The sequence below is a fragment of the Carcharhinus amblyrhynchos genome, chromosome 31 (genome assembly GCF_965287045.1).
Source record: "Carcharhinus amblyrhynchos chromosome 31, sCarAmb.v2.hapA, whole genome shotgun sequence".
Classification (NCBI taxonomy): Eukaryota; Metazoa; Chordata; class Chondrichthyes; order Carcharhiniformes; family Carcharhinidae; genus Carcharhinus; species Carcharhinus amblyrhynchos.
In genome coordinates, this window is record NC_137354.1 from 20,279,582 (window position 1) to 20,305,015 (window position 25,434).

Below are 25,434 nucleotides of genomic sequence, written 5' to 3' on the forward strand. Positions count from 1 at the left end.
AACCAGAGTCCCTGGCGCTGTGAGGCAGCAGTGCTAACCACCATGCCGCATATTTAACTCTACATCTGCAGAAATATTCTTTACCTAGTCTTAATTTAAAGTTGCTGTATTTAAGTTACCCGATAATTCAATTTTTAGCAATATTATTTGTATTGTTAAATACAAATTGTTGAATAATTCATATTTTTAGTGGCTGTGACATTTGAATTACCAGGAACATCGTATTTCTATAATTATTTTGTCTATGTAAGATGATTTTTCTTTCTCCACTGATTCTCCAAGTCTTTTTGGAGGATGATCTTTTGTGTTGGTGCACTTCTTTGCAAAGGTTAAAACAGGTTCTCAATAACAGAGCTTGCTTTGTAGAATATTAACTTGTAATCCTAATTGTTTGATGACTTAAGGTCAAAATCCAAGCAGTTTGCTGAGCTCTGTTTTTTTGCAAAAGAAACCTTTACCTCCTTGAGGGTTGGGTATAACGTATTGTGTACCTTGTGATAGTTACTGAATTAATATCACGTACTTATTTCGGTGGAGAAACCTAGATAAAGGGTCAGGGCAGGTGATGGATATTTTATCATATTCAACAGCAAAGTTATAGATAATGGTGGAGGGAAGCAAGTTTGGAGAAGGATTCATAATGTGTCTGTACAAAAAGAGAGAGAGAGTTTGGAAGCTGAAGAGGAGAGGAATTACCTGTTAAGTAGCCAAATTTTGTTGTATCTTATTAATACAAGAGAGTGCAAGAATGCAATACAGTTTTATTCAGGAGAGACTGAAGAGGCCAGTTCACTATTCAAAATAGTCTTTAAAATTATGAAAGGATTTAATAGGGTCAGTTATGAGATAAGTCACTAATAAATCCATTATTTATTGGGTGGCATGATGGCACAGTGGTTAGCACTGCTGCCTTACAGCGTCAGTGACCCATCTTACATTCTGGCCTCGGGTGACTGTCCATGTGGAGTTTGCGCATTCTTCTCGTGTCTGTGTCTGTGTTCCGGTTTCCTCCCACAAGTCCAAAGATGTGCAGGTTGGGTAGATTGATCATGCTAAATTGGCTCTTAGTGCCCAAAGATGTGTTGGTTAGGTGGATTGGCCACGGGAAAAGTGCAGGGTTACAGGGATAGGACGGAAGGGTGAGCCTGCATGGGATGCTCTTTAGGAGAGTCAGAGCAAACTTGATGGGCTGGATGGCCTCTTGCTGCACTGTAGAGTTTCTATGGTACTAAGGAATTCTTTAGTGTGAAATGTGGGACTTGCTACTATTTGGCTGGTTGATGTGAATAACATGGATGCATTTAAGAGGAAGCTAGATAATAACATGAGTGAGAAGCAAACAAGGATATGGTGATAATGGAGTAGAGAAGGAGGAGGCTCCTGTGGACCATAAACACAAGCTTAGAATAGTTGGGACGAATGGCCTGTTTGCTATCCATTCAGTGGCATCCATCTCGTGAGATGATATATTACGTTTGGCGTGTTTGTCTCCTCTGGACTAAGTATTGTTTCAAAACAATGAAACATTAGAACATGTCCATTATGGCAGTATCTGTAAGGAGAGAAGAGAGCTGACGTCTCAAGTCCAGATGACCCTTTGTCAAAGCTAAAAGGCATAGAAAGTGGGAGATATTTATACTGCAGGGTGAGGGAGTGAAAGATGATTCATAGCCATAGGGACCCGGGGGGAAAAACTGTTAATGGCAGCCCATAGAGCGAATAGAAGGTGTGAATGGCCAAATGGCAGAGAAGCTGAAATCAGAGGGTAAACTGACAGATGATGATGTGGGGGTTGCGAAATGGTTGGGAGAAAGGTAAAATTGGGGAAAAAGGAAGCAAAGGGGCAGAAAAGGTAAGGAAAGGGTAGATAAAATAGGGGGAAAGAATGGGGGCAAAAGAAAAATGAAGACAAAGAAATAAAAGGAGGAGAACAGTAAAAATTTAAATTAAATGAAAACAGAGGGGTCAAGTTGGGGTGGAGCTAATGATCTGAAGTTGTTGAATTCGATGTTAAGACTGGGAGTATTGTTTGTTGTGGCTGTAAAGACTGATTCGTGAGTGGCAGATGGCATTGATGAATAGTGTTGGCCTGAGCCCATGTTGTGCCAGTGTAAGTCACAAAGCTGGAGTGTTCTCTCCAGGGTGCAGTCAACGATGTGATTAATGCAGGAGTCTGCAGGACACCTAGATAACAAAGACAGCTATACCAGACTCCTATTTATTAACTACAGCTCAGCCTTCAACACCATTATTCCTATGGAACTCATCTCCAAACTCAGTGGCCTAAGGCTCGACTCCTCTCTCTGACTGGATCTGAGACTTCCTAACTCGCAGACTGCGATCAGCAACAACATCTCCTCCACGATCACCTTCAACACCGGTGCCCCACAAGACTGTATCCTCAGGCCCTTACTATACTCCTTATACACCTATGACTGTGTGGCCAAATTCCCTTCCAACTCGACTTTCAAGTTTGCTGATGACAAAACTGTAGAGGGTGAGATCTCAAATAATGATGAGATGGAATATAGAAATGAGATAGGGATTCTGATCCTGCCCACCACTGGAATTCTAGTGAGGGGGAGATGGACCATGTAAAGCTCCATTGAAGTCAGACAGGAGTTTTCAGGCAAGCGTGGCTGTAGAATCCTGTCTGTAGAATCTGGTGACCTGGTGCGATGACAATAATCTCTCCCTCGATTTGATTTATTATTGTCACATGTATAAGTATGCATTAAAAAGTATTGTTTCTTGTGCTATATCATATTGTTACTTATAATTGTCCACAAAACGGCAGCTCGCAGACTAACCATAATTTGAAACGTAAAAGATAGCGAAAAGGAATAGATAAGATACAAAAGTATGTGGGGCAATCCAGAAGAATGGCCCCCTTAGCTTCCCCAGATTCATTCTATCCACTGGCAGTCTTGCCTTCAGCTGTCAAGGCCCTAAACTCTTGAATTCTGTCCCTAACTCTATCGGTGCTTTTTAAAACTGAGCTCTTTGGCTATCTGCCCACGTGATATCGCTCAGTCACCTTTAGTTTGATAATACTATGGTGGAACGCCTTGGAATGTTTTACCACTTTAATGGTGCTATATAAATGGTGCAATAAACATTGTTTTCCTTTCATGGAACTTTACTGCGTAGAAGGAAGAATTGCATTTAAGTAGCACCTTTCAGGGCAACCCAAAGCACTGGCTGATGTATATTTGAACTATTGTCTCTGTTGGAAACTAGGAAATGTGGCAGCCCATTCTCCCACAGCAAGTTCTCAAAGAGCAATGTTATCATGACTAAATAATCTGTTTTGTTTGATATTAATTGAGAGATAAATACAGGCCAGGAGGACCCGAGTAACTATTCTCAATCTTCCTGCTCTTACCCTAAAGTCCTTCAGTTTTTTGTCTTTTGTAAATATTTATTATCCAATACCTTGTGAAAGATTATTATGGATTCTGTTTTTGCCACCATTAGGACATTCTCGTGCAACAATGAAACTTCTATCCAGTTCTCTAATCCTTTTAGTAATAATTTTATGCCCTCTGGTTACCGACTGACCAATTTTTAGAAATTGTTTTCCGTGATATACAGCACAACTAACATTCAGTGAGTATGTCTGTGTATGAGAGAGATTTTGCCAGCATTACAGTAAAGATGCTCAAAGAAGGAAGCATAGGCAGATCTGGCCTGTGGCTTAGCAAGTTAATGTTTTGCGACTCAGGTTTTAATTATTCTTAACAAAGCATCTTATGTTGTTACATTGCAGGATAAAATTAAATGTGACATTGAAAGACCAATTTTAATACCTTTGGTAGTCCTTAATATTTGCCTTTGGGAGATTGATGCATTGTTATCAGTAACATTCTGGGTGATGGGGGTTAATCTTATAGTACTTTTGACCTATTTTGATAGGCACAAGATCATGACTGCATGAAATTCCCAATAGCTAAAGTAATCACGTGTCCGTTCTGTTCATTCCATGTTTGGTTTACAGGTAACATAGTGACTGGTTTGGCATCAGTGACAGTGTATTTAAGTGTCAGCTTAGATCAAGGGGTCAAATCCTGGAGAAAACTGGACCCTTCTAACTTAGGAAAGAATGCTATCAGCTCAGCAAAGTATTAATTGGATTTGTTTTTGGAAGACTAGTTGGAGAGAAACAAAATTAGATAGTGCTTTTCCAAATTATGCCTGTAAAGGTAGTGACAGAGGCAAAATATTGTGGATGCTGGAACCTGAAACAGAAAATGCTAGAAAATCACAGCAGGTCTGACCAAAAAGGGTCATTCTGACTCGAAATGTTGGCTCTATTCTCTCTTCACAGGTGCTGTCAGACCCGCTGAAATTTTCCAGCATTTTCTATTTTCGTTGGTGGTAAAGTTAGTGTACGAGATGGAGATTTGGTGGGCTTACTTTGTGCATGCCCTGGCAGACCTTTCCATGGTAAAAAGTCTGACAACACCAGGTTTAAGTCCAACTGATTTATTTGAAAGTAAACTCACTAGCTTTCGAGGTTTCCCTCTTCAGGTGAATGGAGAGTTCTGGCCTCAGACAGAGCATATAAAGCACACACAGTTTACAGATTACTGATTAGAATGCGAATCTTTACACCGAACCTGCTGTTCAAGTCCTAAAGTGGCTGACAATGTGAGTGGAAGGAGCACTGATCACAGGTTAAAGAGATGTGTATCGTCTCCAGACAGTACAGTAAGTGAGGTTTTGTAAACCCAGGCAAGTCACGGGGGATACAGATAGTGCGACATGAACCCAAGATCCCTGTTGAGACTGTCCTCGTGTGCGGAACTTGGCTATCAGTCTCTGATCTTTATCAGACCTTTCCATGCCTGGGTATTGAATGCTGTAGCACGCCCCCCTGGCAGACCTCTACCTATATATTGAATGATGCAGCAGTTGCCTGTTGCACAGCCCCTGACTGAGCCCTACCTGGGTATTGAATGCTGCAGCAGTTGCCTGTTCTACACCCCTGGCAGACCCCCTACCTAGATATTGAATGCTGCAACAACTGTCTGTTGCACACCCCCTGAGAGATCCCTACCTATATATTGAATGCTGCAGCAGTTGCCTGTTGTACATGTCCTGGCAAACCCCTACCTGGGTATTGAATGCTGCCATGATGTAGAGATGCTGGCGTTAGACTTGGGTAAACACACTAAGTCTCACAGCACCAGGTTATATATCCTGGTGTTCTAAGACTTTTTACTGTATTGAATGCTGTAGCAGTTGCCTGTTGCACAACGCCCTGGCAGACCCTTACCTATATATTGAATGCTGCATTAGTCGTGACCTGTTGTACACCACCTTGGCGATCCGCTCTCTGTTAGTGAATGCTGCAGCAGTTGCCTGTTGCACAACCCCCTGGCGGATCCCTACCTACATATTGAATGCTGCAGCAGTTGCCTGTCGCGCCACCTCCCTTGGCGGTCTTCTCTCTGTGTAGTGACTGCTGCAGCGGTTGCCTGTCGCGCACCCCTCCTTGGCGGCCCCCTCTCTGTGTAGTGAATGCTGCAGCAGTTGCCTGTCGCGCACCCCCGCCCAGGCGGCCCCCCCCCCCCCGGTGTACGTGCGGACGGAGGAGCCGCTCGTGGCGGACAGTTGATGTCGCCTCAGTCTGGGACGGGGTGTGACGTGGCCGGGGGTATATAAGGAGCCGAGGAGCGGCTGCGCGGGCAGTCGGAGCGGGCCTGGAGCGGTGGTTGTGTTAGTTGTTGACCATAGCGGCGGTCGGCGAGGAAGAGGAGGGGGCCTTTCACCGAAATCTGCCTCAGGTACAACCGGTTGGTGACTGTGTGCGCGCTGAGTGATCGTTGTGATTGTCCACCCGGGTGAAGGCGGAGCAGCCATTGACCTGGCACTGAGGAGAGATGATGGCGGCCAGGCCTGGCAGCCATCGCTGCAAATAGGAACTAGAAGGCACCTTGGAAAATGGATATAAGCTAAACCTCCTAGTTTAATATAAACCCTCAATTCCACACAGTTTCTTGCTAAAACTTTTTTCTTTGTACTATAAACTCACTTATCTGATTATAGGACAGATTAAAGGTGATGTGACCCATTATTGTTGGTTTCCATGTGGCAACCTAACCTACATAAGGCTTTATTAATATCTATCTTCGCCGGTTTTATTTTATTTTTGGGAGTTATTTTGTCTTAAAAGTTTCGTGGGGTTGATGCAGGATGACTTAATTCGATGGGGTTAAATGGCAGTGGGCGTATGGAATTCACCTTGGGTGTAAAATGCTGCTGTAAAGATGTTTGCTTTGACAACTCGCATTTTCCTCTTGCATATTTTTCCACTTTCGAAACAAGCAGTACCAGGTTCCTGTCGCATCGACACCACGAATTCAGTGAAGTGGGAGGGAAATCTGGAGCTGCGGGGAGAGAATAATTAATGATAACAAGATGCAGTACATTTATAATAAAGTTGTGCTGCAGGATTTGCAGTCTTTGAATTGGATGATGAAATCTGCTTCTCCTGAGCTTATGACAGCTACCTGCCGATTTTGCAGCAGTGTTTCTGACACTTTGCAGGTTGTTTCATATAAATAATTTAAGTCGACACATGGAGTATTGCAACTTGTAGCCAAATGGATTTCAGGGAGTTGCGAGTGAGGTGAGCAAAGGATGTAAAATGCACCAGATGCAAAAAAGGAATGAAAAAACATTTTGCCACCGTGGCCAAACCCCTCCTAAAGCTGACTTTACTGCAGGGGCCTTGAGTTTCAGTGCTGTGCTATTTGTTTTCATATGAGGACCACAGTTGGGTGAATTGTAAACATTAACCCAAGTTGCGCCGTTAACAAAACATTTGTGATACATATACATAACATGATCTGAGCAGTACTGACAGTTGGTGAAGGGTCAATTATGTGAGGAGTATACATACTTGGGTGAACTGGGTGTATGCTTGTTCCACTTCTAGGAGTAGCCTTTAAAGTTTTATTTGCACTGTGAATCCTAGAGGGGTTTTAGTCTTGTATGCTAAAGAGTTTGAAATTCCTTTCAATCCATTATATATGGACCTGTGCTGTTGAGTGTATCTATTTATCCTCTACTTATGCAGCACCCCGTGCCTTAAAATATTAAACTTGAAATTTTCATGCCTTATTTAGACATCATTTATATAATACTTTCTTACAGTATGTCATCTACCAATTTGAAAGAAGCCTGCTAAACATGGAAATGATTGAATAAACTTTTTATTGAAAGTGTATGTGCTGGAGTGCCTGCTAAACAAGGAAATGCTTGAATATATTTTTTACTGCAAGTATACATACTGGAACAATAGAGCATGCATCAAATTCGTAACTTGTATATTTAAGTTTAGGCTCAATCTCAGTGAGGAAGAGTGTCCCTACAGTAAAATGATCTGATTATTTAAGGCATGGTTTATGTGGCTACTTTTTACGTTTTAAATTCCAGACATGCACATGGAAAATTTTAAGGTATTTGGTATTTTGAACTACACTTTTTCCTGTGGTATGCAATTCGTGACTTTCTGTTGTTTAAGAAAAACACTTTGCATGAAATGCCTAAGTGGCTGTAAGATGGATTTGGGTGCAAAACATTGGCTTCAGTCCTTTAGACCTCTGTCTTTAGAATAACCGCAATATCATCTTTCCAGAGTAAATTCAGCTGTTTATTAAATGTCCAGAATTGGGGACCCACATTTTTTCTTTCCTTCCTGCAGTTGTAAATCAAATTCTTTGAAAAACAAAATCCCAATGACTGTCCTAAACATTTGAATTTTTCAGGGAAATGATGTAAATTGTTGTTGCATGAAATCTGGATTTGTGTTTATCTCAAAAGAAAATACATTTACTCAAGGAAAAGATTTACACCAAAATAAAAATTGTAAAACCACCTGTGATGTTGGTGACATTACTTAAGATCCAGATCAATGAAAGCTATTCACATGAACCTCGTTAAGAGGCCTCATTTTGGCTCCATGCATTTCCAAAACAGCTGCTATTCATATTCAGGTACTCCTCCTCATCTCTTTAGATCTGGATCAAATACTGTCAAATTGCCTATTCTTTCTCCACCCGTCTGTTCTATTGAAGAAACTGTATAGTGCAGACTAACTAAAGCTTTCTGAATTGATTGTATACATTGAAACTCCTGAATGCAACTCGAACTTCCTGGAAGTGTTGCACTTCCTGCAGTCCTTTTGTTTTATAACAATTGGGGCGTCATCAGCAATGTGTTTGCAGCCTCGCATTGAACTGTGCAGAGTGAGGTCTGGTCTGGCTTGTGCAAACAACTTGATCTCTCATTTTTGTGTCCCATGCAAATTCCTCTTGCGTTTGTCAGATTATATTTTCATAAATTCAGAAAATTGTAGTTGATGCAGTAGGGACACACAGGACACGTGCAAAGGTAGAAAACCTGCCAGTGAGGACCACCAAGGACATGAGAGCAAGCAGGATAAAAATTGACCCAACAAGCAAAATTCTTTTAAGAACATAAGAAATAGGAGCAGGAGTAGGCCATCTAGCCCCTCGAGCCTGCCCCGCCATTCAGTAAGATCATGGCTGATCTGTCGTGATCTTTTAACTGCCCATTGTCCTTCTTCCACTAAAACTGACCACTTTTTGTGTAATAGACCTTTAAACATAAGAACATAAGAAGTAGGAGCAGGAGTAGGCCATCTAGCCCTTCGAGCCTGCCCCGCCATTCAATAAGATCATGGCTGATCTGTCGCTGCTCAGTTCCACTTTCCCGCTTTCTCCCCATAACCCTTAATCCCCTCTCTTATCAAAAACCCATCAACCCGCATCTTAAAAATATTTAGCGAGGCAGCCTCCACCACTTCATCGGGCAGAGAATTCCAGAGATTCACCACCCTTTGAGTGAAGAAGTTCCTCCTCAACTCCGTTCTAAACCGCACCCCTTTTTATCTTGAGGCTGTGCCCCCTAGTCCTACTGTCTTTTTTGAGCGGGAAGAGTCTCTCCACCTCTATCCTATCCATCCCATTCATCATCTTATACGTCTCAATGAGATCTCCCCTCATTCTTCTAAACTCTAACGAGTACAAGCCCAGTTTATTCAGCCTCTCCTCATAGCTCAACCCCCTCAACTCCGGTATCAGCCTAGTAAACCTCCTCTGCACTCCCTCCAAGGCCAAAATATCTTTGCGCAGGTGCGGTGCCCAAAACTGCACACAGTACTCCAGCTGCGGCCTCACCAATGCCCTATACAGCTGCAGCAAGACCTCCCTACTTTTATATTCAATCCCCCTCGCTATGAAGGCCAGCATCCCATTCGCCTTCCTGACCACCTGCTGCACCTGCAAGCTGGGTTTTTGCGACTCATGCACAAGGACCCCGAGGTCCCTCTGCACCGTCGCCTGCTGCAGTTTTTCGCCCCGTTAAGTAATAGTCCTTCCTACCATTCTTCCTACCAAAGTGGACCACCTCACACTTGCCAACATTAAATTCCATTTGCCATTTCCTGGCCCATTCGCCCAGCCTATCTAGATCCTTCTGCAGACTCTCCACACCCTCTGCACAATTTACCGTTCCCCCTATCTTGGTGTCATCAGCAAATTTCGACACCCTACACTCGGTTCCCTCCTCCAGATCATCTATATAAATGGTAAAAAGCTGAGGCCCCAGCACCGACCCCTGGGGCACTCCACTAGTCACCATCCGCCAATCCGAATAGCACCCGTTGACCCCCACTCTCTGCCTCCTATTTGACAACCAATCCTCTATCCTCTAAAGTTAAAGTTTATTTATTAGTCACAAGTAGGCTTACATTCACATTGTAATGAAGTTACTGTGAAAATCCCCTAGTTGTCACATTGTGGCACTGTTAGGGTACAGTGAGGAAGAATTTAGCATGACCAATTCACCTAACCAGCACATCTTTAGACTACGGGAGGAAAACCGGAGCACCTGGAGAAAACCCACGCAGACACGGGGAAAATATGCAAACTCAACACAGACAGTGACCCAAGCTGGTAATTGAACCTGATCCCTGGTGCTGTGAAGCAGCAGTGCTAACCACTGTGTCGCTTAGAACAATTAAACTTACCCAAACAACAGGATCAACTTGGATAATTTCCCTGAAATCAGTTTCGTCATAAATAAAACATTTAAAAGTTGAAGCTAAAATAGTTGGGACAGTTGCCTTCCTGGGAAGGGTGTGCCATATTCATAGATCACTGTTTACTGCACAGAAGAGGGTCACTGAGTTTATTGTTTTGGCACCGGCCAAAAAGAGCCACCAAAATGTCAAGTTAAATTTGAACCATACTTGAATTTAAAGTAGTTTGTCAATTGTTTTGGTTAACTATATTAAATATAGTTTGTTTCCATTCTACCTTCATGGGTTGGACATAATGTGGAGTTACTGGTATTTAACTGGGGTAGGCACAGTAAGTAGTCTCACAACTCCAAGTTAAAATCCAACAGGCTTATTTGGTAGCACAAGTTTTCAGAGCGCTGCCCCTTCATCAGGTAAGTGCAGGACTTGGTTCACAAAGAGGGCATATATAGACACAAACTCAATTTCAAGATAATGGTTGGAATGCGAGTCTTAACAGGTAATTAAGTCTTTACTGGTGCAGACAATGTGAGTAGAGAGAGGGTTCAGTACAGGTTAAAGAGATGTGAATTGTCTTCAGCCAGGATAGTTAGCGAGATTTTGCAAGCCCAGGCAAGTCGTGGGGGTTACAGATAATGTGACATGAACCCAACCCGGTTGAGGCTGTCCTCATGTGTGCGGAACTTGGCTCAATTTCTGCTCAGCGATTCTGTGTTGTCATGTGTCTGGAAGGCCTCCTTGGAGAATGCTTACCCGAAGATCAGAGGCTGAATGCCCGTGACCGCTGAAGCCTTCCCCAACAGGAAGGGAACACTCGTGCCTGCTGATTGTTGAGCCTTCATGGGAGATGTTTACATCCTTCCCCAACTGTACACTTAAATTCTCCCTCCTCTGCAAAAGCATAACCTGAGTCACCAGGTGCAACATCAGAAGAACTCAGATATAATATAAAATACAGTAAGCAGTCTCACAACACCAGGTTAAAGTCCAACCAGTTTATTTGATAGTAAACCCACAAGCTTTCGGAAACGTTGGCATCTCCATATCGTAATTTAAAATAACCAAGACTTTAATTTGTTTATGTGGGCTTTGAGGATCTGAATCTAAATGGTGCTCTCTAGAATGTTGGTCAGAGGTTAGGCTGCTAAGTGAACTAACATAATGTAAAATCAGCCTGAATCTGAACAGTCAGTAGTTGGTATTCCTTACTTTGAGCTGTTTTTAAGTTACTAGCATTTCTTGGGCGTTGGGAGTGTGACAGCCCTGCCAATCTTGCATTGCATTGACATTCCATGGCTGTGTTTATCTTAACAACTCACTTTTTTCAACAGAGACCAAGATGAATCCAACACGCAACCCGGGTGGGGAAAGTACAAACTGCCAGCCAAAGGATTTGATAATGAATTGCACCCAGGCCAAACGAGATTTGGAGACGGCCATTAGCAGTATCATTAAAGCTGAACAGGAGATAAAAGCAAACAGTAAGGAGGTAAGCTGTTCTTTGGATCATGTTGAGTGCTGGGTGAGAACACTCAAGTTTTAAGTAAAATGAAAGTTTTGTTAATACTGCAGCCTGTAAATTTTTTTATTCATTGTAGCATGCCATTTCTTGTATATGGAGTACCATTGATTAGTTCCTTGATCTTTTGTAGGTAAAATTTCAAATTCACAGCTGTATCAGCCGTCACTTAGAGTGCCTGCGGAGTCGAGAGGTTTATCTCTTGGAACAGATCGACCTAGTGCAACAGCTGAAGGAAGAAGCCCTGCAGCAACAGATTCAGCAGCTTTACTGTGTAAGGGAATGGTTATGCCATTAAAGTAACAATTCTAGAAGTTGGTCTTAAAATAGAAAAGCAACATTTTAGGAACTTTGTTTGTGCATTCCATTTAAAAGGACGATGCAAGGCTCGCATGTTATTCAGAGGCTGAATAAACTAGGCTTGTACTCGTTAGAGTTTAGAAGAATGAGGGGAGATCTCATTGAGACATATATGATGAATGGGATGGATAGGATAGAGGTGGAGAGGCTCTTCCTGCTCAGAAAAGACAGTAGGACTAGAGGGCACAGCCTCAAGATAAAAGGGGGGGGGGGGGGGCGGTTTAGAACAGAGTTGAGGAGGAACTTCTTCACTCAAAGGGTGGTGCATCTCTGGAATTCTCTGCCCGTTGAAGTGGTGGAGGCTGCCTCGCTAAATATTTTTAAGACGCGGGTTGATAGGTTTTTGATAGGCAAAGGGATTAAGGGTTATGGGGAGAGGGTGGGAATGTGGAACTGAGCCACGACAGATCAGCCATGATCTTATTGAATGGTGGGGCAGGCTCGAGGGGCTAGATGGCCTACTCCTGCTCCTATTTCTTATGTTCTTATGTTTGTTGTGAGATTTTTGTGAATGTGTTGATAATTATGTGGTATTAAATTTTGTGTTAATCCTGCTCACAAGTGCAGCTTAGTTAGAGATAAACTAACCCAATGTATTAACTACAATCTAGAGCTAGTGTATCTCAGGACTGAAACAGCCAGTATTTTGTCTTTGCCTATTTACGCAAAATTGTCTGCTGTCAATCTGACACTAAAATCTTTATCTTTGCTTTTATAATGTTGAGACTTAATTTTTCTGTTGTCACCCCTTATGCCCCATAGACACTGCCTGTCCCAAAACACCAACTCCCAGTCCCTCCCCCTCAAGTGTTTAACTTTAGATCCTTATCTTGATTTCTTCCAAGATTTAATTGCTCCCTATTTCTACAACCTCTTTACAACTTTGTATATCTTTAGTTTCTGCTGTGCCTCTTTTTTGCGATTTCTCCATAAACAATTGTCTAATCTCCCTGTTAAGTGTAGGTTGCTGCTCCTGCAGAATGGCTGCCACCTTTAGCCATACGCAAGTATAATTGAAGTGCGCAGTGATTTTTTTTGAGGTGTACCATGATACAAGTATAAATGCAATTTTTATTTCCCCACAGCTGCTGGGTCAGTTCAACTGCCTTATTCACCAATTGGAACATCCCCAGAGTAACCTTCCAACTGATCAAATTATAACCTGCCTGGAGAGGTGAGAGCTGCCACACTCCAAGTTGTGGCTTTTTTAAGAACTCATTGTCGGTATACGTTATGAACTTGAAATCAAAATTAAATTGCAGAGTAACTTCAGCTGAAATCCTTAAAGCCCTTTACTTTGTGCCTGTGATATACAGATCGAGTATTCTTTAGCCAGAGTCTTTGGGGCCAATTATATTTCAGACTTCAAATATTTTTGGTTTTAGGACACTGTATATAAACATACAATACAATAACCTAATCCTGCGATAGCTATGGTCTAAAGTAAATAAAATGTCCAGAAAATTAAGGTGCGTCCCTAAATAATAAATACAGGATCTCTTAGAAGTTTCATTTTGACATGTTGCCCACAAAATCCACAAGGTAAACAATGCCGACAAACAACTAAACTTCCTATTCTAAAGATCGATAAGGTTAAAAAAAGTGCTGTTTTTGGATACGTTTGGCTTTCGGACTTGTGACTAAATGATACTCAGCCTGAATGTAACGAATGGCTCTTGGTCTGTAACTAGTGGACCCACTTTATTCAATGCATAGCTGTGCGCGACTGGGTAGCAAGGGTGTGGGATTCTGCGACTGATTAGAAAGGTGTCAGATTCAGCATCAATAATTCAAATTAAAGATTTTTGGAGTTAGGGATCAGTTGAGTTAGAAACAGCGGCAGTATTACCAAAATCGGGTTATATGGGAGTCGGGATAGCTGCCACTGACCTAACCTGCAGTGATCTTTGTGTAAATAGAAGTGCCCCTAAAAGGAGGAACGTTTAAAATGGCCATTTGCCTTTGCTGAAAAAAGACGTGCTGTTGAAGCTTTTCATCTTGCACGCATCAGGACAGGTTTTGAAATTTGGTATTCTTGTAGTTCTGTCTTGAATGCAAGAGAAAAACTTTCCACAAATGTCTTTCTCTTCAGCAATATAGAATGACCAAAAGCTTGGGATAACACCTCATCTTTTGATAGGCACTTCATAGCCTCCTGGGTTTGACACCAAATTCAACAATGTTAGGTCACAACCGCATTTTCTTATCCCCTACAGCTGCAATTGGTAATGATTCTGCTATTGCCATTTATACTGCCTCAAGATCTATCTTTTGTTTCTTGGGTTGTCCCATTAACATTTTTTGCCTTACACTATTACCCTTTCTGTCATTAGGGATAGCACAGTGGTTAGCACCACTGTCTCCCAGCTTGGGTGACTGTGTGGAGTCTGTTGGGTTTCCTCCCATTGTCCAAAGATGTGCTGATTAGGTGCGTTGGCCATGCTAAATTTTCCCTCAATGTACCCGAGCAGGAGTGTGACAACTAGAATAACTTGATTGCAGTGTTAATGTAAGCCTACTGTGACAATAATAAACTTTAAACTTAAGAGCTTAACCCATCCATGCTACGGTACCTCTGGAATGCACTGCCTGGAGTGGGCCAAGTGTTGGTAAATGGGATGGGGGGAGGGGGTGTGTGTGTGTGTAAAAGGTGTTTCTCAGTGCAGACTTGGTGGCCTGGAGGGCTTCTCTCTGTACGATTCTATGATTCTGAGTAAAGACGCAGCGGGTTTTAAGCACGTTTTGTACTGAGGCAGAGAAAAGTATATGACACAAAGGAAGGATGGCAGAATTCTTACAATAAGACTGCAATGAAGTTATTGTGAAAATCTTCGAGCTAAACATGACTGTAAATCCATCCAATGGGAGTCAGTGCTCTCTTGGAGCGTGGTAACCGAAGAAGGAAAAGAAAGCGGCAAATGAACTGAGACAAGGAAATTAATTATGTTTCCGTTTCTGATGAAAGGCCATTGACTTGGAAAAATTAGCTTTATTTCTCTCCTCTTCCATTGCCTGACTTTTGTTGAGTACTTCCAGCATTTTATTTCCATGTTTATTTTAGATTCCCAGCATCTGCTGTGGTTTTTCTTTTATATAGAGTGGCCTGCTTGTGTTAAATGTTTCCACAGCTTTCCCTCAGCAGTTAAGTAAATAGGCAAGCCCACAGCCTGTTACTGACTTAGCACATGTCCCATTCCAGATTGAAGAGCCTGACTCTGAAACCAGAAGAATCTCCGACCATGAACTTTGAGGCTGATGTTCCAACACTCCGCCAAGCCATTACAAGCTTTGGGGCCATCAAAACACCGGTAAGAATCTTAACCAGTTTGTTAGTTCAACAAATGTTTATTTTTCATAATATTTATGTCACAGAGAATCAGAGTTCTTGTTTATTATTGGAAGGGTGGTATGGCAATGAGAAAAGACTCTTTATCTGCTGCCGATCAGTGTACACTGAATGATTGAGGACATCTCATTTGGAACATGGTAATTATCTGCTTTGGCCAATTTCCCTTATGGTCATAAGCATATCAGTATGCTTCACTGATGATGGGTGGTGTAACTGTTTAGATGGGGCTTTAGATTTAATCTAAACATGACATTTACAATAATGTTGAGTAACCACGTTCAACTTTGCAGCTTTTAGTTGTGCAGTTCTAGAACCATATTATTCCTGCAGTGTAGAAGGAGATTATTCAGCCCATTGAGCTTGCACGAACAACACTTCCACTCGGACCCAATCCCCGTAACCCATGTATTTACAACTGACACTAAGGGGCAATTAACCATGGTCGTCAACCTAACCAGCACGTCTTTCGGACTACGGGAGGAAACTGGAGACCCATAAGAAATGAGAGAATGTGCAGACTCGATACAGAGAGTGGCCCAAGGCTGGAATTGAACGTGCGTCCCTGGTGCTGTGATGCAGCAGTGTTCTGATATTGCTATGTTCTGCTCTCCATTGTTCCTGTTAAACTGTTTCAGTGGGTGATTATTCTTGGCTGTGCTCTTTCAGTAATGCAGCTAACCCAGAGCGATCAGCGATGTCCCTAAAGCATGTAAACTGCTTTGGTGACCAAAGCAGGGTTTGGCATGGTCACCATTTCCTTCCTGCCATAGAAAGATTGATGGGAGGCTTGTGTAAATTGCCTTTGATTTGAAATCTAGATAAGAAATAACAGTTTCTCCTTCTGAAAAAAGATCATTCTTTTATTTTTGGACTAAATTCAGGCCCCTGCTTTGAAATAAGACAGGGGACTAACAGTTTCAGGACGGCAAATGAGTACGCACTTACACCAAGCGAGTAATAGTGTGGGCAATTGTAGTTGGTAATTGGGGTGAATAGGACTCTGTATGTTGGCTGCCTGACTACAGGAGTCCTAAAAATTCTTTCTGGTTTGTGTGTAGGTTTCAGAGACTGAGTACAAGAGCCCTTGCACCATGGCAGCTGACTTGGATTATTGCTTGGTACCACTGCTGACAACGGTAAGACTTTTTAAGAAGTGGCTTCTCATGTCCCTTGCTGCTGAAAGTGAATTGATTTTGTTGAACCTGATGTGCTTCACTGCTCACTAGAAAAATATACAAACTATTAATGGTGCCAATAGCTGCATGAAGATCAGACAGTACTGAGAATATAAAGGCATTGAAGAAATTCCAGCAGGATTATGAGTGTATAAATGGGGCTATTGAGAAAATATTTTACTTCTGCAATTTATAGCTCCGAAAGGGCCACTCTTTAAGCTTCCGTTACCTGTACTGTTGCTGAATGTGTGGAAAGTTCAGTGTGCCAATTTAATCCAGTTGTGGCAAGTTTTCCAAAGTTTCGGCTGCTTTGTAATAGTTCACAGTGAGTACGCATATTATAATAGAAATCATTAAAATCCCTACAGGAGGCTGTTTGGCTCATCGAGTCTGCACCAACAACCATCCTGCCCAAGGCCCTATGCCCACAATCCCACATTCACCCTGCTAATCCCCCTAACCTACACATCCTGGGACACTAAAGGGCAATGTTGCATGGTTAGTCAACCGAATCTGCACATCTTTGGGGTGTGGGAGGAGACTCATGCAGATATGGGAAGAATGCGCAAACTCCACACAGACTGTGACCCCAGCCAGGAATCGAACCTGGGTCCATGGAGCTGTGAGACAGCAGTGCTAATCACTGTGCCACCCAGACAATCTGAGCAATGAATTTATTTGCTCAGTTTCATGCCAAAAGCTCCCTAATTTTGGCCTTTTTTTTCAGTTGTGATTTTGATCTTTAAGTGTCAGCTCTTTGAAGCTCATTGGCCTTGATGATATATAGAGTATTACTGTTGTGCAATTAAGCAGATATTGCTGTCGCATAGAGCTTTCACATATGAATTGTGGCTTTTTATATCTAAGCTTGCATGTAAAATGTAGAACAATACAATAACTGATATTCAGCTGTAACCTTAGGACTGTGATATGTTCTTCCCTCATTTGAGTATATTGAGGCTGACGGTGGCACAGTAGTTAGCACTGCTGCCTCATAGCTCCAGGGACCCGGGTTCAATTCCAGCCTCGGGTGACTCCTCCCACACTCCCAAGATGTGCAGGTTAGGTTGATTGGCCATGTTAAATTGCCCCTTAGTGTCAGGGGGATTAACAGGGCAATGGGGATAGGGCCTGGGTGGGATTGCTGTCGGTGCAGGCTTGATGGGCAGAACAGCCTCCTGCACTGTTAAGGTTTGTGTGATTTGGTAATGGGTATAGTGTAGACTGAGTATGTTGTGAATTTCATTTACCTGGGTGTAGGTCTTGCCTTGAGAAGTATTGCATTTCTATCCTGCTCACGTGGTAAATGACTAGAGATTTTGATGTCCCATTGTGTTGGCCTTAGTGCTCATTTTTCCCTTCTGCATTTGTGCAGCATGCTGCAGGTGTGATTGCCTGGAGCATTGGGAGCATGCCATGTGTACTGCTGCTGTAATGTGGCAGCTATAATGTTACCTTTCTTCTTAACAGAAATCATTCTCCAATGGGAAGGAATGCCCTTTCGCTGACTTTCTGCGTAGTCCTCCTCCTCCTGCACGGATGCCAGTCTTTAACCTACAAGAATGTCTGCTGAAACAGTCCAGCCAAGTAAGCATCAATAGACTTCCTGGAACTGTCAATTCTGAGTACTGATGATGATCATTCCCCATTTAGACTGAAGTATTCGATTAGTGTTCTCACTATTACTAAATAAGCTCACTGCTACTGCTCATCACATGTCTGTCCTGTTAGGAGCAACTTGAGATGATGAATTAAGAGTTTTGCATTGTACCAAAATAAGTTTTCCCCCTCTTGTCGCAGATAGCACAGATTTGGTTTATCAGTGTGTGCAGACATGATGTGACATTCATAGAACTATTTGTGCTTTATGTTTTTCTATAATTCTATATAATCCACACTCTGGGCTCATTTTTACACATGAGTGAAAGAATCCATTTGTATTTCTGTTCAGCATTGTGGATTTTTCTGGATGGTCACTGAACATAGAATAAAACATAGAATTCCTACAGTGCCATTTGGCCCATCAAGCCTGCACCGACAACGATCCCACACAGGCCCTATCCCCATAGCCCCATGTATTTACCCTGCTAGTCCCTCTGTGTATTGCATTGGCGCTGTGAAACATACTGCAATGAAATCATTGTGTGTGGCTCTTGATCAGTGGTCCAAAAATTTGATAGACGGCAAGATGTGCTTGTGCCCCCTGTTCAGTGCTTCACCCACCCACATTAAAATAATAAAGGTGGAGGGTGAAGGAAATGTGAGAAATAAAGGAGGTTTTGTATTGCTTCCAATCCAGGAGTGACCTAAGAAGCTGACCAATCTTAAATCAAAGATGTATCTGTTTGCTACTAGTGTTTAAGTTGGAAGTGCTGAGAAATATCAGTTAACGTCCTTTATTTTTAGTGCATTTACAGCTGAGGCTGAAGCTGGATTTAACTTAATGTAAACTTGCAAGATTCGCTGTCTTTTTAAAAGTGCAGAATGTTTATTAGTAAAATAAAGTGGGATCAGATGCTAAAGTACATTATTACGCAAATGCTTTTGCTTACACGTGGGTTCTCATTAAGTGATGATACATTCTTGAACTTAGGTCCGTCTAATCATTAATTAGCAGGGCAATTTATTATAATCGTTCTAAACTGATTAGAGAAATTGTATTAAAAAAATGCTGGAAAAAAATCTCAAGTCTTGGCAGCATCCGTGTAGAGAGGAACAGAATTAAAATTTCAACCTGTATGACTTCTTCAGAGCTGAGGAAGGGTAGAGATGTGATGGGTTATATAGTTGGAGAGGGGTTGGAGCAAAATATGTCAGGTGGGAGTTCAAGGGATTTGACTAAAGGTGTCATGGACACAAGATAAAGGGAGTGTTAATGGCAGTGTTAAATACTACAAGTTCTAATGGTGGTGTTGATTCTAGCATTTAATTCTACAATTGGGTGACAATATTTCACTTACTGATGTAAAATGGTGGGGGGAAGGCTTGTGTAACTGAGCCTTAATGTCTGTTCTCGTGAGTGAGTGGTCTGTAAGCTGTATTGTCCCTGTTTTATAACGCAGAGTGGACGCTGGGGGAGTGTTATTTTCATGAGCTGCTGTTGATCCTGATTGTGGACCTTCACTGAAGCTGAGTAGGTTTTCATCTAGCCTTGCAATGAGCTCAGTCTAACTGGAGCTCTAAGTCTGCTGAAGGAGGCAACCCCTTGAGATACGTGGAAGATGGTTCAGGGGTGATATAATGGTAGTAAGCATATATATCTGGAGTTCACGTGTGGATTTCTGGAGTAGATTAATGTTGGGATTCAATGCTGAGGTCTGGATGGTATTCTGCAAAGGAGACACTGACCGCAATATTGAATTTTTCCACAGGGATCGCCACCAGCTCCTGGTGCAAAAGATTCGGACTCCTACAAATTGTCAGCTTGGGGGCGTCAACAGGGCCTTGAGAACTGGCTGCTCCCCAGCAAACGAAGGTATCATCCAGCTGAGAACATTGCTGCTCAACAGTGCACCCAAACCGCCACTAGCTGTAACCTGAGCCCAAAAGATCCCGACTACTACAGAATGCAGGCCTGGGGTCATCGGCAGGGCCTTGAGCACTGGCTGCTTACCAGCAAGCAGAACCTTGATGTAACTGAGAAGATCACTCCACAGCAACATCCCAGTCCCGCCAATAAGGATCCAGCCGATGTGAATTACTACAAATTGCAGGCCTGGGGTCATCGTCAGGGTCTCGAGCACTGGCTACTTTCCGAGAAGCAGAAATCCACTCTCGCCAAGGAGACCCCTCCACGCCAGCGTACTGAGTCATCTGGTAGTTCTTCCACCTTTGAGCTTATAGAGGAATTTGACATGGATGTTGTGGACCAAGAAGAGGAAGAAGCGAGCCCAATCACTGAAGTGAAGAACACACATTCTGAAAAAGCAACTGGTGATGGTATCAGTGAAGACAAATGGAACTCCATAACTCAGCCTTTCAGAGAGAAGTACAGTACCAGCGAGTGGCTTCTGAAACCAAGTAAGGGTGAATCCTGTAATAGCTGCTGTGGTGTCCAGCCCAAAGCAATAGAGATCGAAAACCTTGGCAAGCTGAAGTGCCTGAGTGAGTACCACAATGCCAAGAAACCGTCACCAGCTTCGGCAAACAGCTCCCGCTGCCTTCCGTCACCATTGCCAATCCGAGTTGCAGACGTGTGTAAAGCCAACGAGCAGTGCAGCAGTTTCTCGGAGTGCGTGTGTGGCCGGAGCTGTGAGAAGGAAGCGGTCAACGAGTGGCTACTCAAGCAAGCGGGGAGAGACAAGAATGGCGTGCAGACAGGCCAGCCGAGTAAGCGCAGTGCAGAGCAGCAGAAGACTGATTTAGAACAGTGGCTACATCCCCGATCACAGTCCACAAAAGAGCCAGAGGTCCCTGCCAACAATCCTGTGAAGTCGTACGAAACCCTGATGTCAAAATCTCCCGTTAACACAGTACCCGAGGGCACAGAGAAAGGGGCTGAGCACGAAGTAGAGAATAAATTTTTGCTGCGCAAGAAAGCACATGTAAGAATCTCCAACTGTTATCCCCAGAACTGTACTTCTATGTTGCTTGCTATATTTGTCATCGGTTCATTTAATAAGGTGCATTGGTTCTTGTCACTCACTAAGGTGGGCCGATAATGAACTGAAACACCATTCCCCAGATTGCTCAGAATACTTTGCTTTGTTTCCCAAGGTGGACGTATCTCTTTCACCCATTGAGTGTTCATAACACAGCCAAATTTCAAAGAAAACCCTAAATAACTATAAACATCCTTGATAGTTACATCCTGTCTTCAGCCCAGGTTACATCCTTGCCTGAAGGCATGTCGCTTAGGATGTAAAAGAATTTTATTTCAGATCCCACTCCACGTCTTTCTAAGCTATTGAGGCTAAACGTGTCTGAACAATTCCCAGCAGTGATTCATCAGTCTACATTTTTGCCCCTATCTTTTTTTGTCTTATCTATGTGTTATGCAGCTTAATGGTTTGTTTATGAGCAGTAGGAAAGCTTTATAGCTCATTAGCCGTGTGGGCATTGCTTCAAAATCACTTTAAATTGGTGAAAGTCCTCCAGTAATGACTCCAAAGGTCTCCGCTTTATTAGGTCAGCAATTAGGAAGTTGTGCTTTCACCTCAGTGAGCTGGTTCTGATCGAACTTCCAGAAATTCAAGGTCATGCTCTCCATGTTTAACCCCTCTAATTTATTTGTCCCACAAGTAGGCTTACATTAACGCTGCGATAAAGTTACTGTGAAAATCCCCCCGTCACCACACTCTGGTGTCTGTTCAGGTACACTGAGGGAGAATTTAGCATGGCCAATGCACCTAGCCAGCACGTCTTTTGGACCGCGGGAGGAAACCAGAGGAAACCCCCGGAGGGAGAATGTACACAGACAGTGACCCGAGCTGGGAGTCAAACCTGGCTCCCTGGCACTGAAGTAGCAGTGCTAACCGATTTGCCCATTAGCCAATTATCAGTAATCTGCCACTTTGCTTAGCGATTGGGGTTGGTTATGGGTGTGGAGTATTCGTTCCCCAGCCCCTCTGTGAGCTAGCTGTTAATATTCAGGAGACATTTACTTGTAGGTGTCCCCAGTTGTGCCCTTTTGCAGCAGTTTTATTAGCAATTCCATGTGATCGCATATGGGCAAAAGATGTATCAAGCGCCATTACTCAGTGAAGGCTAAGGCTAGTGCAGTGCAGCTTTAGTAACAAAGTGGGAGTTACTTTGGGAAGTTCAAAGCTGTTTCTCAAAGCACTGAAATGTGTGTCTTTATGCTTAGGAACTGAGCGGTATACCCGAAGTGTCCAGTCTTTTCTCGAAGCTCACTGTTGATCGAGAGCAGCTTCCAGCAAAGGTCAGTATCTGTGCAGTGCAGCATTGCCAGTGTAAATATGTTATCTGACTGTGTATTACCATGAAGCTAATCTTTCACTGAAAGAGCTTTTCCAGCAGGTTTTTTCTGGCCTGTTCACAAATACGCTTGCAGCAGAGATTGTCTGCATTAGAATAGATGCATTAAGTTTGAGGATAATTGCTTCATTGACATTCATCTGATCAAACATTTATTGCTGGGAGACAATGAGAAAGTACATGAGCAGCTTGTCCCTTGGGTCTGAGACTAGTCGTGGCTGATGTTCATGTTTCATTCTAATTCCACAACCCCTCACCACCCACTCCCCCTCACCATCTCTATTTTAACAGTAAATTATTTCACTTTGTTTAAAGTTTATTTATTGATGTGAGAAGTAGACTTACATTAACACTGCAATGAAGTTATTGTGAAAGTCCCCTAGTCGACACACACCAGCATCTGTTCAGGTACACCTGAAGGAGAATTTAGCACGGCCAATGCTAAATTGGCACGTCTTTCAGACTGGGAGGAAACCGGAGCACCCAAAGGAAACCCACACAGACACGGGGAAATCGTGCAAACTCCACACAGACGGTGACCCAAGCCAGGAATCGAACCCAGGTCCCTGGCACTGAGAGGCAGCAGTGCTAACCATTGTGCCTGACTGCTCAGGGAAACTGGTTTGTTGCATTTTAAGTGAAACCAAAGCATGTTTAACACTCCAGCTGACAGAACAATACTGAGTAGGAAGCCACCAGGTTTGATTCCGGTGCAAACTGCTAGGAATTGATCTTGATGCAAGGAAAGCTGAAGGTGAATGGGCGGTTCCTTGTTCCTGATTGTTGTGTGGAGTTTAGGATGGCTGTGATTCTCTCCCTCTGTGTGTGTCTCTCTCTCTCTCTCTCTTTCTCTCCCTCCCTCCCTCCCCACCTGCTATCTGACATTGGGTAGAAAGCTGCTTGATTATTGGTATTCCAGTTGACCATTAGAAAACATGAGAAAATGTTGGAGAATGGGTATTTGGTATTTTTTGGGGTATTTACAAGGGTAAATGAAGCTTTACCTGACTCTGATCTCTGGTCATGAGCTCTGGGTACTTTTTGGATAAAAGTGATGATGTGCCTTTCTGCAACATGACACTGCTGTCACTGCACTGAAATGATCTTGTTTTCATCATGAAAGGAAGGGATCGGATTTAGTGCAGTTAAAGCTGCCTTCTTTGGTTGGCACAGCAGCACCGCAATTGGCAGTACTGTCTTGCAGCGCTAGGGACCCGGGTTTGATTCCCACCTCAGGTGACTGTGCAGTTTGTACGTTCTCCCTGTGTCTGCATGGGTTTCCTCCGGGTGCTCCAGTTTCCTCCCACAGTCCAACCATGTGCAGGTGAATTGGCCATGCTCAATTGCCCCTTAGTGTCAAGGGGACTAGCAGGGTAAATACATGGGGTTCTGTGGATAGATGGGATTATTTTGATGCAGTCGTGAAGGGCCAAATGGCTTCCTTGTGCACCGCAGGGGTTCTGTGATTTTTTTAAGGATTAGAATAAAATCTTTGTAATGTTGTTTTATAATAACACGTTTTATATTTGCGTAAATATTTGCAACACTCTTTCTGATTTGTCAAAACTGATTCATGAATCCTTTCTTTTTCCCATTGTAGGAAAAATCCGTATCGTTTAGCAACCTGTTTGCTCACTTTAAGGAGCCCTTTGACCCAGAGAAGTGGCTGTACAAAGGTCCTCGGCGGGTCAGTGTTGGAATTTAAACTAGACTAGGGAGGGCGAGTGTGTGTGTGTGTGTGTGAGTGAGTGTGAGAGAGAGAGCTTTGTGCCTGAAGGCATTTTCTACATAAGAACATAAGAAATAGGAGTAGGAGTAGACCATCTAGCCCTTCGAGCCTGCCCTGCCATTCAATAAGATCATGGCTGATCTGTCGTGGCTCAGTTCCACATTCCCGCCCTCTCCCCATAACCCTTAATCCCCTCGCTTATCAAAAACCCATCAACCTGCGTCTTAAAAATATTTAGCGAGGCAGCCTCCACCACTTCAACGGGCAGAGAATTCCAGAGATTCACCACCCTTTGAGTGAAGAAGTTCCTCCTCAACTCCGTTCTAAACCGCCCCCCCCCTTTATCTTGAGGCTGTGCCCCCTAATCCTACTGTCCTTTCTGAGCGGGAAGAGTCTCTCCACCTCTATCCTATCCATCCCATTCATCATCTTATATGTCTCAATGAGATCTCCCCTCATTCTTCTAAACTCTAACGAGTACAAGCTTAGTTTATTCAGCCTCTCCTCATAGCTCAACCCCCTCAACTCCGGTATCAGCCTAGTAAACCTCCTCTGCACTCCCTCCAAGGCCAAAATATCCTTGCGTAAGAGTGGCGACCAAAACTGCACACAGTACTCCAGCTGCGGCCTCACCAATGCCCTATACGGCCGCAGCAAGACCTCCCTACTTTTATATTCAATCCCCCTCGCTATGAAGGCCAGCATCCCATTTGCCTTCCTGACCACCTGCTGCACCTGCAGGCTGGGTTTTTGCGACTCATGCACAAGGACCCCGAGGTCCCTCTGCACCGTTGCCTGCTGCAGCTTTTCACCACGTAAGTAATAGTCCTACCATTATTCCTACCAAAGTGGACCACCTCGCACTTGCCAACATTAAATTCCATTTGCCAGTTCCTGGCCCATTCGCCCAGCCTATCTAGATCCTTCTGCAGACTCTCCACACCCTCCACGCAATTTGCCGTTCCACCAATCTTGGTGTCATCAGCAAATTTCGACACCATACACTTGGTTCCCTCCTCCAGATCATCTATATAAATGGTAAATAGCTGAGGTTGCACAGGATTATCTTCGTCACACAAGTTTCAGTCTCCTGTTGCATTGTCTAAGGCGGAAACTGAAACTGGTCTGCCCAGGCACGGCTGAAGAGCTTGTGTAGCGACCGCCTCATTGAAGAGGATGATTCTGTGTAGCCAAGTAAGGCATATATTGGGGAACTTGCGGCACGCTGAGAGGAAATATCTCGGTTGGACTGAATTTTATGGCCTCACTCGTCCCAAAACTAAAATCCCACCC

The 25,434-nt window shown here is 43.3% G+C and overlaps 1 protein-coding gene across 2 annotated transcripts in view; it reads left to right on the forward strand.

Moving 5' to 3' along the window:
• Positions 1 to 25,434, forward strand: part of ncoa4 (nuclear receptor coactivator 4) — a 39,569-nt gene that overhangs the window by 10,145 nt on the left and 3,990 nt on the right. The window contains exons 1-10 of one of the 2 annotated variants that reach the window (XM_080215825.1): positions 5,663 to 5,789; positions 11,404 to 11,561; positions 11,725 to 11,865; positions 13,037 to 13,125; positions 15,151 to 15,259; positions 16,359 to 16,436; positions 17,946 to 18,062; positions 19,847 to 21,019; positions 22,282 to 22,356; positions 24,013 to 24,099. In XM_080215825.1, the coding sequence (XP_080071951.1) occupies positions 11,412 to 11,561; positions 11,725 to 11,865; positions 13,037 to 13,125; positions 15,151 to 15,259; positions 16,359 to 16,436; positions 17,946 to 18,062; positions 19,847 to 21,019; positions 22,282 to 22,356; positions 24,013 to 24,099 (2,019 nt within the window). In that variant the 5' untranslated portion in view covers positions 5,663 to 5,789; positions 11,404 to 11,411. Of the gene's footprint in view, positions 1 to 5,662; positions 5,790 to 11,403; positions 11,562 to 11,724; positions 11,866 to 13,036; positions 13,126 to 15,150; positions 15,260 to 16,358; positions 16,437 to 17,945; positions 18,063 to 19,846; positions 21,020 to 22,281; positions 22,357 to 24,012; positions 24,100 to 25,434 lie in introns of those variants that run through there. The other variant, XM_080215824.1, reaches the window with a different exon arrangement.